Below are 15,317 nucleotides of genomic sequence, written 5' to 3' on the forward strand. Positions count from 1 at the left end.
GGATTCTGCGGAGCCCCATGAAGTTCTTTGACACTACACCCACTGGGAGGATCCTCAACAGGTTTTCCAAAGATATGGATGAAGGTATCTCTCACTGTGTGTCCTGTAAATCCCACTTTCAGACCTCCCAGTTAACTCTTGAATACTCTCCAGTCTGTTGCTGTTGGGGTGTTTGTACCCTATGTCTGCACTTCCAATAAACAAAGCAGGAACTGGGACATACCCTGGGTTATGATTCTAGAAGGCAGCTGGTAGCTCAGATCTGATCATTCCCTTACAAAGAAGGGAATGTGCAGCTGCTCTTGTACCTCCAGGCTGGACATGGGCTCTCAGCAGTTAATGCAGGGGCAACTTAAAACGTTAGAGTGAGGCTGGTGTGCAGCAGAGGTGGTAATTAGGTCAGAGTTCCATCAGTGCTATTTCTGCAAATGGGAATAATTAGACTGCCAGCAACTCAGAAGGTAAAAACACCCCAATGAAAATGTACATTTTAAATTTGAATAAGCCAAGAGAAATCACTGTCCTTGTCAGTGATGTACAGCTGGACTGAGTTGTTTTATATAAGTTGTTTTAGCTTTCTGCACTCAAGATCTTCCTCTTTTCCTTCCATCTTCACCAGTTGACGTTCGTTTGCCGTTTCAAGCGGAGATGTTCATCCAGAACGTCATCCTTGTGTTCTTCTGTGTGGGGGTGATTTCTGGGGTTTTCCCCTGGTTCCTGGTGGCAGTGGGACCCCTCATAGTCCTGTTCACAGTTCTGCATGTTGTGTCTAGGTAAGTGCACCAGCTGCTTTGGCTAAAAGTACAGATACTTTTACCTTCAAGTACAACATAGTGGTTGGCATATGGTGGTTCTGCATGAAACTCAAAGTGCTTCTTTCCTTCCAGAGTCTTTATTCGAGAGCTCAAGCGTCTGGACAACATCACACAGTCTCCATTCCTGTCTCACATTACATCTAGCATCCAGGGTCTCTCCACAATCCATGCCTACCACAGAGGACAGGAATTTCTGCACAGGTTAGTCTAGATACCCATCTGGGAATGGTGGAGGACAAAGCTGAGTGCAACAGGTTGGCATTCAGAAGGGTTTATTACTGGGGTCTGATGGATCATTGGTTCTACAAGTGAAAGTTACTTTTCTGGGGGGAAAAAATTGGGAGAACAGAAGAAGGGTAAGGGAAAACTGGGAAGAGCAGTGGTGGGGGTCCCAGGTGAATGCTTTCCTCTGGAATTCTCTGCAGTGCAGCAGGTGGTAATGGTGAGGACAAGGTTTTGGCTGTACTTTTCCCTACTAGTATGTAATTTTAATCAGGCCTTGCTTATACTTTCTGTGGATTGTTTCTCATGATGTTACTAGCATTGCTTAAAGCGTGCTAACCAAACCTCAGTGAAAGTATTGGTGAGCTGTTAGTCTCTGTGCACCTGTGTTACTTGAGAGCATTTGTCAATTACTTCAGTGACCATCAGCCACCGTGTTCACTGTGCCTGGTTTTCTCTAGTATAAACTAAAATCTTTCCAACACATGTTTATGAGGGAAAGCGAAGCATTTCTCATGTGAGTGGTAGTTGCTTCCCATGAGAACCTGCTGTAACAGTAGGGTTTTGCAGGTGCAAGGACATGAGAACAAGGGTGTGGAAGCATAGGGAAAATTGCCTCAGGAGCTCTGCAAAGACACTGCTACACCAGCAGTTACTGGCTTTGTGAATCTCGGGTGTTTCTCCTTAAATATGCTTTCTCAGCTGTGCATTGTCAGGATTGTAAATTAAGTAGTACTTGATGTGTTTTAATTAGGTGTCACCAATTCTATCAAAACTTAATTGACTTACACACTTGTGTATAAAATGACACATATTCTGAAGCACTGCTGCTGTTATCTGTGGAGTAATTTGTAGTCATTGAACATCTTCTGGAAGGTCTTGCATAGGTGAAGAATGGTGAAAGTTTGCGTAATGTCCCTGGCTTTGATTCACCTCAGCATAATTCATTGTTGTAGACAGACTGGGTGATTTGACTTTGGAGAGTTTGAGCTAAGTACACATCTGACACTACACAGGAAAGTTTGCAAACTCTGCCATTATGTTTTGGTTTCAAACTTTGTCAGTGATGACTCCTCCCACCCTGAATCCTGATACTGGAACAGGGGTTTAAGTAGGTCTGATATTCGTAGAACATCAGGCTCATGGAGTCTACTAACCTTTCCTGTGTTTGTTTCAGGTACCAAGAGCTGCTGGATGACAACCAGGCCCCGTTTTACCTGTTCAGCTGTGCAATGCGCTGGCTGGCTGTGCGGCTGGACATCATCAGCATTGCTCTGATCACAACCACTGGCCTTATGATTGTCCTGATGCATGGCCAGATCCCTCCTGCCTATGCCGGGCTGGCCATCTCATATGCTGTGCAGGTGAGTGTGACCACATATTGTAATATTTAACTGCTCTTTTAATGTAGATATTGCTAATGAGCAAACAATGTTCAGCGCTGGCTCAGAGGAGCTGCAGGGCTCGGAGCTCTCGTGTTGGAGTTGCTGTTTGGCCTCTTCTGCCTCCTTGTGGCGGTGAGATGAAGAGCTTAGACACCTCGTACTTCAAGCTGTTGCTCTTGGGAAACGTTTCTAAGCTGTGGGTTTCTCAAGGGATTAATAAATTATGGTGATTTTAAAATGAACTATTAAATTAACTTGCCTTGAACACATTATTTATTTAGTGCCCAATGCCAAGAGTACTTGTATTAAATATCATAGAATTGTTTAGGTTGGAAAAGACCATAAGGTCATTGAGTCCAACTGTTGCCTCAGCAATGACAAACCCACCACCAAACCATGTCCCCAGGTGCCACATGTGCACGACTTTTGAATACATCCAGGGATGGTGACTCCACCACTTGCTGGGAAGTTTGTTTCGGTGCTTGGCAACTCTTTTGGTGAAGAAATGTTTGTAACCTCCACTCTAAACCTCCCCCTGGCACAACTTGAAGTTGTTTCCTCTTGTCCTACTGCTTGTTAAGTGGGAGAAGCGAACAAACCCCACCTGGCTACACCCTCCTTCAGGGAGTTGCAGAGAGTGGTAAGATCTCCCCTAAGCCTCCTCTTCTCCAGGAGCCCCCCCACCTCCCTCTGCTGCTCCTCACACAACTCCAGAGCCTTCCCCAGCTCTGTTGCCCTTTTCTGGACACACTCCAGCACCTCAATGTCTGTCTTGTAGTGAGGGGCCCAAAACTGAACACAGGCTTTGAGGTGTACCCTCATCAGCTCCAAGTACAGTCACTGCCGTGATCCTGCTGGGCACATTCATCTCTTAATTCAATAACTAATCACAGCTCTAAAAATTTGTCTTTGTTTTCTTTCACCACTTCAGTTAACAGGGTTATTCCAGTTTACAGTCAGACTGGCTTCAGAGACAGAAGCTCGTTTCACCTCAGTGGAGAGGATTGACCACTATATCAAGGTAGGACTGTAATGCATTCAGCTGCCTGTTGTGAAATTTTGTGTTGTTTGTTACATTGCTGGCCTCAGGCTGCCTTAGTACAGACTGTATGTTCCTGATCTTGGAACGGCACTAAAGCCTGTGCTGTAACACTGCAGAGTGAGTTTGTTTTATGAAGCACGTGTATCAGCACAGGGGGGATGAATGGCCCCAGAGCTGATAGATAATTAAGCTTACAGGTATTGCTGGAGTTAAATAAGGATATTGGAAGTTTGCTGACACTCACACTTTTTACACACTCCATTCTTTACTGTAACAGAGGATTCAAAACATTATTTTACAGCAAAAGAGTGGTGTTCTGGCATCCTTCATTCCCAACCTAATGGGATTCCTTCATTTAAGCACAGATAACTGTTTTTTGCTTTATCTACAAGTAATTCTGCTTCATCCTAATAAGCCTACTTTTCCACAGCTGTCTTATGTAACATATTTCTATATGCTTAAAAAGTCAAGGGATTGTTCTTACTGCAAACATCAGAAATGTGCTCAGCTAAACATGAGAAATGTGCCAGGCTAAATGCTTAGCAAGCTGCTCTGATTATCTGTAACCCTTTCTTTGTAACTGGGATTTGTGTGCAGAACTGGGCATAGGTCAGTGGGGAAAGCATAGCCAGGAGAAAGCCTCCTACTGGGTCTGGTGTGTGAGGTGAAAGGCTTTTTCATTTCATGTTCCCTGTGAACTTCAGAGGGAGATATATACATATATTTATTTGGTAAATCTGGGCTATTTAGTTGATATTTGTAGTATTTTTTTAAGCCTGTGGATTTAATCCACAGGCTAAAAAACAGAAGAAAAAAAAAACAACAAACCTGCCCACTCCCCCAGTTAAATAAATAAAACCTCTGGAGGCATCTAAGTAGAAAATTTCCACATATGGAAGACTTGGTGACCACACAAGTTGACAACTCTGCCAAATACTGTATCTCTCTCACTGGGCTGAGATGGATTTATCATTGTCAGGCCTTTAGTGGCAAAATGTACAGTTGTAGGCTGTTGTTTGGTGTTTTTTAAAAGTTATGTCTCTCATTCTATATCACTGTTAAGCAACACTCTGATTTTTTTTTTTTTTTTTTTAATTCTGATCTCTAGACAGACATTTATGAAACTGTAAAACTAGTTTAAAGCTGAAGTAAAGGGGTGGGTGAGCAGTGAAACACCATTCAGGTCGTGGGTCTTACCAAGGCCCAGGCTTTTTTTGGTGGGGGCTCAAGGTTGCTGTTTTGAGCACCAAGCTCAAAGAGTTGGAGCACTATGGTAGCAGATGGCTGTTTTTTTCTCAAACCCCAGGTGTACAATTAATCTGCCTCTACCTAGATGTTGCAGATGTCCCCAGGTGACATCCCTGCGGGATCTCTCAATGGTCAGTGTAGGAAATGGGTGTCTCCAGAGGGCAATTTATTACCTGTTCCAAGTATTTATATTAGAATGAGAAAAATCACACTGCAGAAAATGCTGGCTTATAGCATTTGTAGGGAGATCTCTTTTTGTAGAGACTACAGAGGAGTTGTCAGGGCCTGGTTCAGTTTTGAGGTGAATCCTGTGACAGGATTGCTGCCATTCTCTTTGAGGGTGCTTGTGCCAAATATGGGAAAGTGACCTTGACTTCACTCTAGACATGCTATAAAGCCTTGTGTTTGGCTTTCAGATGTTCTGCTTTTCTTTTTTTATCTGTGAACTGCTCAATAAGGGGCAGAGTGAAATAGCAGAAGTGAGCAAGCTGGAAGGGACTGACCAGTGATTCAGTAGGACAGGGAAACATGAGGAGTAAAAGAAAGAGGGTGGCATTTAATGTGTTACTTGGGCATTCTCTTCTGTGTCATCATCAGAGGTGACCCTGGCATGGCACAGCAAATGAGGCATAGAAATGCAGCAGATTTTGCATCCAGTCTTTGGATTCAATAGGATTGTGTTGATAAATTCAATAGGATTGTGTTGATAAATAATAGGCCTAAAATACATTTTGAATTCCATTGATGAAAACCATTGTTGTATAGAAGGACTGATGCCATTACTGAAGCAATGGGAGGGAAATTAAGAGTGTGGTCAGTGTAACACAGCAAACTTCTGGACCACTGGGTCCACATCCAGCCAAACAGCTCATCATGGAAGTGCTATAAATGATCTGGGCTGAGTCCATGGGGAAGATCTGCAGAAAGCTGCAGCTGATAATTTTCCTTTGGTGCTTTGTTTACTGGAAACTGAACTTCTGTATTTTTGTTAAAAGACACTTTCCCTGGAAGCTCCTGCTCGAATTAAGAATAAAACTCCTCCTCTGGACTGGCCCCAAGAAGGTGAAGTTGTTTTTGAAAATGCAGAGATGCGGTACCGAGAGAACCTCCCTCTAGTACTTAAAAAAGTGTCCTTTACCATCAAACCGAAGGAAAAGATTGGCATTGTGGGGAGGACAGGCTCAGGTAAGGAAAAACACTAAGCAGAGTTAAATTACTGCTTTTACAGAATAGATTGGGGCAGTCTTATTGGTTCTCCTCTGTGTTTGACTAAGTTGTTGGTTGCACAGGAGGGGTTGAGCAGTCTGTCAGTGGAGGATTCCATTCATGTGTGCACATAAGCAAGATCCCTGTAGGCAGTAGTGAAAACAAGTTTCCATTTAAAGCAGAGGGATATCCTGCTATGCTTGAGCCAGTGTGTTGATCGTATTTAACTCCCCAAGCCACTGACCAGCACAGATTGGTGCCTACAATGTGCTCATTGCACCTTCTCTGACTCTCTTGGAAGTTTTTTGTACTGATGCTGCAGGCAGGTTTGGCTCTGAGCCATCTCAGAGCTCTGTAATGTGAAGAATCCAAACGCCTGTTTGTGAGATGACTTAAATCAACCTCAGAATGAGTTTCTAAATAAATAATTTATATTGTTGTATTGGGTTTTCATGGCAGGGTTTTGGCAGTGGGGTTGGGGCAGGACTCCAGGGATGGCTTCTTTGAGGAGAGATTAGGAGCTGCCTCCACAATTGCTCAGTTTAAATGCTGAACCTCAGTACTTACCAGAGCATTGCTGCCAGGACTTTTTGGTATTTTAAAACTTTTCTTAGATGTGGACAGCTTTTTAAAATACTTTCTCATCTGAAAGCTGTTATGATTCTGTAGAAACACCAGTCTTGTTTTTCCTGTCTCATTTTTAGGGAAGTCTTCCCTTGGAATGGCACTCTTTCGTCTCGTTGAACTGTCTGGAGGCTGCATTAAAATTGATGGAGTGAAAATAAATGACATTGGCTTAGCAGATCTTCGGAGCAAACTCTCCATAATCCCTCAGGAACCTGTGCTGTTCAGTGGCACTGTGAGGTTAGTGAGACCATAAGAAGGCAAGAAAGGGACTGAGCAGTCTACCAGTTTATACCTGAAATGCCATAGGTGCCTGGTGAGGTGGTAGCTCTCAGGCATCCTAGCTTCTGTTCTGGTTTTGAAACAACAAAAGCACAGATGAATGATTTTACCTGGCCCAGTGCAGCACTGGGTGTGATCATCCTGCATGGAAGTCTTGCTTCCCTTTAGATGTGGTTGAAGTTTTAGTGTCTTTGTCTTCCATCTCTACTCTTGTTTTTTGGCTCTTCTAACCCCAGAGTGCTGGGAGCATCTGATTTCCTTGGCAAGGAAACTGTCAGTGGAAGGCCAGATGTAAATCACCTGTCTGGAAGAATTAGCACACTGCTGCTTTGCCATTCATTGCTGAGTTAAAATTCTGCTTGTTTTCTGCTTCCTCTTCCAGATCAAACTTGGATCCTTTCAATCAGTACAGTGAGGAACAGATCTGGGCTGCTTTGGAAAGGACTCACATGAAGGAGTGTGTAAGTATTATGTACACTAGGAGATACATGTTTGTATTTGACTTCCAAAGCAACATGTTCTGTTAGTAGCTATGTTAGAGGTATTTAGATAAAGCTTTTTCACTGTATTTTTTCCCCTTGTTCTCTATGCTTTATTTGACCAATCTTTAAACTTTTTTCCATAATTTTATCACTGATATTTTTGGTTTTTTGAGAACATGCCATGTTCTGTGTGTATTTTTTAGTATGTAGCATAGCAGAGTGCTGCTTCATCACAGGGATTCTTAGGGTGTTAAAACATTACAAGTGATATTTTTCTGTATGTGCCTTAAGTGTGCATTCTGCATTTCTATTTGTGAGTGTACATGTCGCATGTACAAATTTACAGTGACCTTAAAACCTGCCCTTTGTGAGGCCCTCTGCAGCAAGACTTGCTGCCATGACATTTCCAATTCTTTTTCTTGGTAGTCAAGTGGCAGCTATGGCTATGGAACTCAGGCTGGAGGAATTCCTGCAGGGACTAGGTTCACTCTCGTCTCTTGGTGACAAAGAGTTTGTGTTTATATGCTGTTTGTGTTTATATGATTTTATGCAATTCTGTAAGATTTTTTTTTCCTCTTCTTTCCCATGCAGGTTGCCCAGCTGCCTATGAAACTTGATTCAGAAGTGATGGAAAATGGGGAGAACTTTTCTGTTGGAGAGAGACAGTTACTGTGCATAGCTAGAGCTCTGCTGCGTCGTTGCAAGGTGAGCGCAGCAGGGAGAGAAATAGCTGGAGATACCAAAATTATAGGATTGAACAAGCCTTCTTTTGTGCTGGATTCTTTCTGTCAGAGGAATCACACCAATGATTATTGCAACCCAGAGAGGTGTAAGGTTAAAACAACCAGGAAGGTATTTGTAGCCAGCTCCTGTAATGTCCTGCCATTGGAAAGGTGTTGTTTGCAAATGTTAACAATAGTGTGTCAGACTGGCCTAATCTTTTATTCCATGTCCTGTTACTGGAGAGCATCAGATTCTTCCCTTCTTCCACCTTTTTGTGGATATGAGCCAAGTGTTTTCCTTCTACTAAAATGTGGTCTCCAAGTAGAGTTTGGGACCATGCTATGCCAGCCAAGTGAAAGGTTTTGCAGGAATGGAAAACAATAATTACAGTGAGAAAGGACTTTTGGATTGAGATTGACCAGGATTCTGGTTTTAAGAACCTTTTGTCTGAAATGCAACATATCATAATATTTTAAAGTTCACTCTGCATCTGTTTTTAAAGTCAGACTACTCAGCAGAAGTTACCGTCTCTGCAGTACCTGCACAAAGCATGTTCAGTTCAGCTGTGACAAAAAGTCACTCCAAATCAGTTTGTCTGAGAGTAAGAGAATTCTTACCCAGCATAAGGAAAGTATTAAGCCTAGTCAGTATTGACTCATTTCAGAAGGAATGTCACCACCAAGCATGTGTCAAATTAGTTTACTGGTAAAATTTGTATTTGAGATTAATCTACTGAATATGAAACTGAAAGTAGGAAAGTTGAGGCCTGGTTCATAATCCAGATGTAGCTCTAGGATGTGACCATAAAATGTAAGTGTGATCCATAGGTCTTCCCAGTGTGATCCTTTGTTGAAGGCAATTACATAAAGAAAACTGAAAGGCTACTTGTAAAAACTGCTTTTGTGCCCACAACTCTGTAAGGATTGCTGATTGTGACAACTCTTGGCCATGGCCATTCTGCCTACTCTATGTATTTTTATATTCAGGAGGGAAGGTGTGACTGTGGGTAACAGCCAGGATTCTGTGCTGCTTTCAGATATTGATCTTGGATGAAGCAACAGCTGCTATGGACACAGAGACAGACTTACTGATCCAGGAGACCATCAGAGAGGCGTTTGCAGACTGCACTATGTTAACAATTGCTCATCGCCTGCACACAGTCCTGGGCTGTGATCGGATCATGGTGCTAACACAGGGACAGGTGAGCAGGGAGGCGTCTCTGCCTCTGGTCTGGTGGTGCCTTGTGTGCAGACTGAACTGAGGGAACAACTGCACTGCAGGGTAGAAAATCCTCTGTGTTTATTTACACAGAGGATTTTGGTAATAATACTCCAACAGAATCAGTTGCTACCTTACTGTGACAAAATCAAAGATGGCAAAATTCTGTTTTCGCACTGAGAAAGTACCATAGAATAATAGTTTATCTTTAAAAATATTTTTGAAATACCCTTTGTAGGTTAGTTCTGAGATGGGTAATAACATAAACATCCCTGCTGGGCAGTGTCCCATTACTTTGATAAAGCCCTGTGCCATCAAGCATGCCTATGACAGATACTTACCTATTTTTCAGGCTTCCATTTGGGAGTCATAAACAGTTAAATCAAATGTAAGAACATTGGGTGAGGCTCTTAAAGGTAGAGAAGGCAAAAGCCCATAGTATCTGCCTCTGCCAGAGCCAGCAGAGGTTGCTTGCTATTGGGTTAGTTCCAGTGTTTGAGCCAGTCTGAAGCTTTACAGTATCCATAAATGCATGTACTTTCACTGCCTGGTGTCTCATCTAAAGATGAATGCTGTGTTTTCTATTCTTTACTATCACATCACAAGTCCAAGGGGTGGGAGTCAATTTTCTGCTGAATTTTACTGACATATTTTACCTGCCTTGTTTGGTTTCAGGTAGTGGAATTCGACACCCCAGCTGCCCTTCTGGCCAACGAGAACTCGCGCTTCTATGCTATGTTTGCTGCTGCAGAGAACAAGGTTGCTGTCAAGGGCTAAAATTCAGGGCAAAGTCACTTTAATTTTGGAGAGCTATGCTCCCTGCCTGTGGCAGGCCAGCTCTTCTTCCTCCTCCTCCTCGCAGATTATTGCCTTTTCATCTTTTAATTTTTAGCACAATGTGTCAAGCCAGAGAGTTTTTAAAACCATGTCAGAAGAACTCTTAATGTTTTTATTATTGTATTTATTCCATATTTACTAATTTTTTGTTATTAAATGCACTCTACAAATGGCTCAGGGAGCCATAGTTATAAATGTATCAGAGGCCTATAATGAAGCTTTATACATGTAGCTATATCTATACATAATTCTGTATATAGCCTATATTTACAGTGGAAATGTAAGCTGTTTATTTTATATTAAAATAAGCACTGTATTAATAACAGTGCATATTCTTTTCTATCATTTTTGTACAGTTTATGGTACCAGAGATCTGGCTTTGTTATCGGACGGTATCAGACACTGTTTTGTCTTTTACAGTTCGTCTTTTCCTAGTGCCAGATTTTCTGCGTGTCTGAGTGGAAGTGAAGCTTTGCAATAGTGTCCTTTATTGTCACATCTTTGTCTAGCGCAGCAGAGAAGAGCTCTGTGGTGTAACTATTGCATTGTAATTTATCAAAGCTATTTGGGGCATTGCTAATGTTCACCACAGCAGCGGCTGCTGCTTCCCATAATGCTTTTCCAAAGCAGGGTTTTTAGTGATCAGAGTGGGGAACCACTCCTGGGTCACATTAAGGCCTTGTATTTTCTCAGTGTTCTGACACAGTATTTCTTACTGTATCAGCAGAGTTTATTTTAATGCAAGCCAGCCCAAGCTCTTCCTGCTTCGCTGATCTAACACAACCAAAATCTTACTGTTCGTGGAATGATCTGTAACAAATTAATCATAAGGTTCAAATCATACCCTGTATGCTGGCAGGAAAGCCTTTTCAGAGTTGCTTCAGCTGACTGACTCTCTATCTTGAAGCTGCTAACACTCCTCAGAGGTTTAGGTTGGCTTTCACTGGCATGGGTAACACCAACTCTTTGTTCTGCTCACTTATACTAAGATTAATCAACATTGATATTTCCTGTTTCTTTCTTGCACACTTGTTAAGGAAGCAGTCCTTGACCCCACATCTTCTGGAACCTTAAAGGGGTTCCTGTTGATCAGGATGTAACACTGGTGTAGGACATGGTTTTCTTACTGTAAATGACCTACCTCAGGTTACTGGGTTCTGCGTAGTGCATTGCCATGATCACTGTACACCATCCCTGTTTTTTGGGACCTGTGGCCCGGGGGGACACAGTTGCTCCTGTGATAGCTGTGACTTACTGAATGGTCAGCGTTGCATGTCTTTGTCAACTTGGACATTTTGTAGCCTTAGCATGTTTGCAAAATGTCTCATTGAGGCAGAAATCTGAAAAGTAAATAAAACTATTTTGGGTTTTGTAAATTTTATTGGCTTAAGTGGTTTGTTTTGGGCACATAAATAACTTTGCACCTTTCTGAGCCCTGGGGAACAGGTTTGCAGTCTTTTTTGTTTGTTTGTTTTTTCCTCTTGTCATGCATCAAGGTCCAATCTTTCTTTCTTCAGAGTAAAGGTGTTTCTTTAAAAGTGTGGTGGGTGATTTAAAAGCATGGGGGTTGCTTGCAATACATGTATGTTAAGTAGTACAGGAAGTAATAATTTATAGTGCAAGTATTCAAGCCAAGTAGAAGGGCTGAGGTCAGGTGGAAGACCTTCTTAGGCTCAGATTTTCTATTTTCTTTACCTGAAAGCACTACAGTTTATAGTGTGACATGACTGCAAAGTCACAGAAAGAAGCATTTCTACCTACCAGTACCACAGGCAAATCATGGCATTAACAGAGCTTGCGCTGTAGCTGGAAGTAGCACAAAAAGCATTGCTGTGATTGTTCTTAACTCTTCTCCAAAGCAAGAATTAGCTGGCACAGACCTTACCCTGCTCACAGGCCTGGAGTTTGCCCCATGGACTTTAGCATTTCACTTGAAGGAAATGGGCTAATGTACCTGGTTCTGAGTGCTGCTGGGGTCAGTGTGTGGCTTTACTTTACAGCTAAGGCTGAGCTAATGGCAGTCTGGGCAAAAGGGGAGCCATCCTGATCTTATCCTCCTCCTTCTTCTTCCAGGCTGGGACTTCCTCTTCCTTTCCTGATGCCAGCAGTGGCTCTTGTGTGGTCCAGATCAGAAAGCTAACTTGCAGAAAGTAGGAATGCTGTACAAAGGAGACAGGAAGGCACCACCTGGAAGGGAGGTGAAGTGGGGCTGCTCTTTTCAGCAGGTGCTGGCTGTAACAGTAGCATAGGTGTGTGAGGGAACTGCTCAGCGTTCACTGCCCCAAACTGCTGCTTCCCAGTTACACTCTCCTAAAGAGCTGAATCTTTGCTGCACCTTTGGTGAGCTGAAACAGCTCAGCAAGGTGTCAGACAAGGGCCTGTGATGGAGCAGGTGAACAGTCACCTGTGAACAGCAGGGATTAACTCAACCATTTTGTTAAACCTTAGCTGCAGCATTGTTACTTTGGAATTAAAGACAGAGACTGACAGAAGGAAATGTTCTTTCTGTTGTGATCACTTCTGTGCTTCATTTGTCTCACAGATGCACTGAAGTATTGCTGCTCACAGGGGTAGCTGTAATTTTTTTACTGGCTTTCATCCCAAACCACAGGAGCAAGCTGAGGCCTGGCCAAGGGCCCTATCACTGAAGTGGAAGGAAGAAACATTAATATTTACAAATGGGACTGAAATATCTGTATCTTTGGAGCATTCTACAAGAGGTTGATGATGATTGGAAGGTTCAGGAGTTGGATTCTGCTTTAGAATTTATAGTGTGATACCCAGGGAAGATTTCATCCTATGAGGAATAGAATAAGATGCTGGGATTGGGACAGAGATTTTCCTTAAAGAGATCCTGCCCAAAATAGCATGGAGATAGCACATGCTTCTGTTCTAGTTTAATATCAACTGGCAACTAAGCCCCACACAGTCCTGTGGGATGGGGGAGAGAATTGGAAGGGTAGGAAGCTAGAAAACTTGAGAGCTGAGATCAAAACAGTTTAATAGGGAAAGCAAAAGCCACACAAGCAAGCTAAAACAAGGTATTTAATTCCCCATGTCCCAGCCTTCTCCATGAAAGCAGGGCTCCATTGTGGGTAATGGTGACTTGGGAAAACAAACACCATCCTTTGAATGTCCCCTCCTTCCTCTCCAGCTTTTATAATGCCATATGATCTGGAATATCTATCTGGCCAGTTATATCTGTCTATCAGTCTGTCCCTGCTCTGTCCCATCCCATCTCCTTGAGCACCCCCAGCCGCCTCACTGGTCAAGTGAGAAGCAGAAATATCCTTGGCTCTGTGCAAGCCCTGCTCAGCAACAGCTACACTATCCCTGAATTACCAACACTGTTTTCAGCACAAACCCCAAACACAGCTTGATACCAGCTACTGTGAAGAAAATTCACTCTAGCCCAGCCAAAACTAGCACACCTTCCAGCAAAGGCTGTGGCCCAAGACCAGCAAGTGTGCAAGAGGAGAGAGATTTGTCTGGGATAACTGGTTACTGTATTGTCCTCTGGACTTTCCATTACGTCAGTTTTGCTTATTCTGTCCAAATACAGCGAGTGCAGCTGATCCTGATTCATTATCAAAAGCTTAGAGCCTCTTCAAGAGAATGTGTTCCTGCTCATCTTGTCAGTCTGATGAGTGGACACATTGCACTTGCTTGGGACTTCAACCAAAGCACAGGTAGGATTCTTCTAAAATTACCCAGGAGATAACATGCAGTTAGATTGATGTAATTAAGTGCCAAATCAGGCCCTGAAGTTGTGCTGGCTTGAACACCTGAGGACATTTCACCCTTACCTGTGGTGAAGGTCATGCAGGGTCAGATCCTGAGGTTGCTGGGCTGTGCTTTGCACATCACCTGTAGGTGAAATCCAGGTCACACAGGCCTTAGTGCATCACTGGAAACAAAATTTGAGGAAGCTGAATTTTTTCAAAAGGCAATTGGTATGAGTGAGAGAAGGTATGAGAAGGATAAAAGCAGGACGTTTGATTTATTAAAGAACACGGACAGAAAAGATGGCAGGACAAAGTGTTTTTCTTAGTTACAAGGGAATTTATTGCAATGACAAAATTGCTCTTTGGAGGTTCTTCAAAAGAACACTGAGAAAGTGCACGGTGCTGTACCCAGCAACCGAAGAGCCTGAGTGTTATTTTTTTACTGCAACTGTAGCATGTGTTCTACTATATATAAAACTATATCTGTTTTACACAAAGGTTTTCTTTAGCTTCAGGTTGGTAGACGGTGATTCTGTGTTTAACCCTTGGTTGAGCTGGTAACTGCAGCCACAATGTGCTGAGGCTACAGTTTGTGCCTCTGGTGTGATGATACAGTGGAAACTTAGCTGGAATTTGGTGCAGATGCTGCAGCCGTTAGTGTAAGGCTTGGGAGGCTTTTAGAATGTACCACTGTGGGTTCATTAAACCCACAACCATGTGAGAAATGTTCCTGTCTTATCCAAAATACTTGTGTTGGAGCCTCATCAGGCAGTAGGCAAAGCATAACAGTGAAAATTAGAGTGAAAATAACTTACAGGAATGTCATTACATGGGACAGAGACTTTACGCTGCCCTTGGGCTGGGGGGAGTGCAAATCACAGTTACTTGCACAGACCTCCTTCCTTCCAGCTTGCTGACTCCTGCTGTTGCCATGCAGAGAAACAAGTGCTGTACAAAGCTGATAATTTTGTGGTTTCTGTCCTTTCCCATTTAGGAAGGCAGCAGTATAGGGTGTGTGATTGATTACCTAGAGTTCTAGGGAAGAGTAAAGTGCATTATATCTGAGCAGGGCTCTGGGGCCAGTTTTCAGTGAGACTTGGAGGCAGGAAACTACAGGCAGCCCAGCTGGGAGGGAAAGGATTTTTAAAAGGGTGTATATGGGGTGCAGGAAGAAGGGAGGCTGTTTAGGGTTAGCTGTGAGCTCGATGTGGGGGTGTGACCAGGAGGAGTGAGGAAGCCAGAATAGGTACCGGTGGGATGAGGGTGCAAGAATCAGCCCTGCTAGGAGCCGTGGTATGGAGGTTTTGGGGGTGTTTGTCGTGGAGCCAGGAGCGGGGGACGGTGAGGCATTCACTCACTGTGCGGAAGGGACAGAGCTGGCTGTCAGGGGACAGGAGCCACCCGAGCGGGGCGTTGTGGCCATGCCAATGGCCGTCCCCAGAGCAGGAGCCCTGGGAATTGGTGTGTCCGGGCCAGGCCCTGGGGTGGGGTAGGGGGAGAGGAGGGAA

At 43.4% G+C, this 15,317-nt stretch overlaps 1 protein-coding gene across 7 annotated transcripts in view; it reads left to right on the plus strand.

The window, feature by feature from the left end:
* Positions 1–15,317, plus strand: part of ABCC5 (ATP binding cassette subfamily C member 5) — a 68,254-nt gene that overhangs the window by 34,898 nt on the left and 18,039 nt on the right. For 6 of the 7 annotated variants that reach the window (XR_001859586.1, XM_017726986.1, XM_017726988.1 and 3 more), the window contains 11 exons: positions 1–84; positions 620–773; positions 888–1,016; positions 2,215–2,401; positions 3,354–3,443; positions 5,708–5,897; positions 6,623–6,782; positions 7,207–7,285; positions 7,898–8,011; positions 9,066–9,230; positions 9,923–10,006. Coding sequence is in view for 6 of the 7 variants with exons in the window: in XM_017726986.1 (XP_017582475.1) it covers positions 1–84; positions 620–773; positions 888–1,016; positions 2,215–2,401; positions 3,354–3,443; positions 5,708–5,897; positions 6,623–6,782; positions 7,207–7,285; positions 7,898–8,011; positions 9,066–9,230; positions 9,923–10,006 (1,436 nt within the window). In the remaining variant the exon portion in view is untranslated. Of the gene's footprint in view, positions 85–619; positions 774–887; positions 1,017–2,214; positions 2,402–3,353; positions 3,444–5,707; positions 5,898–6,622; positions 6,783–7,206; positions 7,286–7,897; positions 8,012–9,065; positions 9,231–9,922; positions 11,464–15,317 lie in introns of those variants that run through there. The other variant, XM_017726991.1, reaches the window with a different exon arrangement.

Source organism: Corvus brachyrhynchos, unplaced genomic scaffold (genome assembly GCF_000691975.1).
Source record: "Corvus brachyrhynchos isolate BGI_N302 unplaced genomic scaffold, ASM69197v1 scaffold162, whole genome shotgun sequence".
In the NCBI taxonomy this organism is placed as follows: domain Eukaryota; kingdom Metazoa; phylum Chordata; class Aves; order Passeriformes; family Corvidae; genus Corvus; species Corvus brachyrhynchos.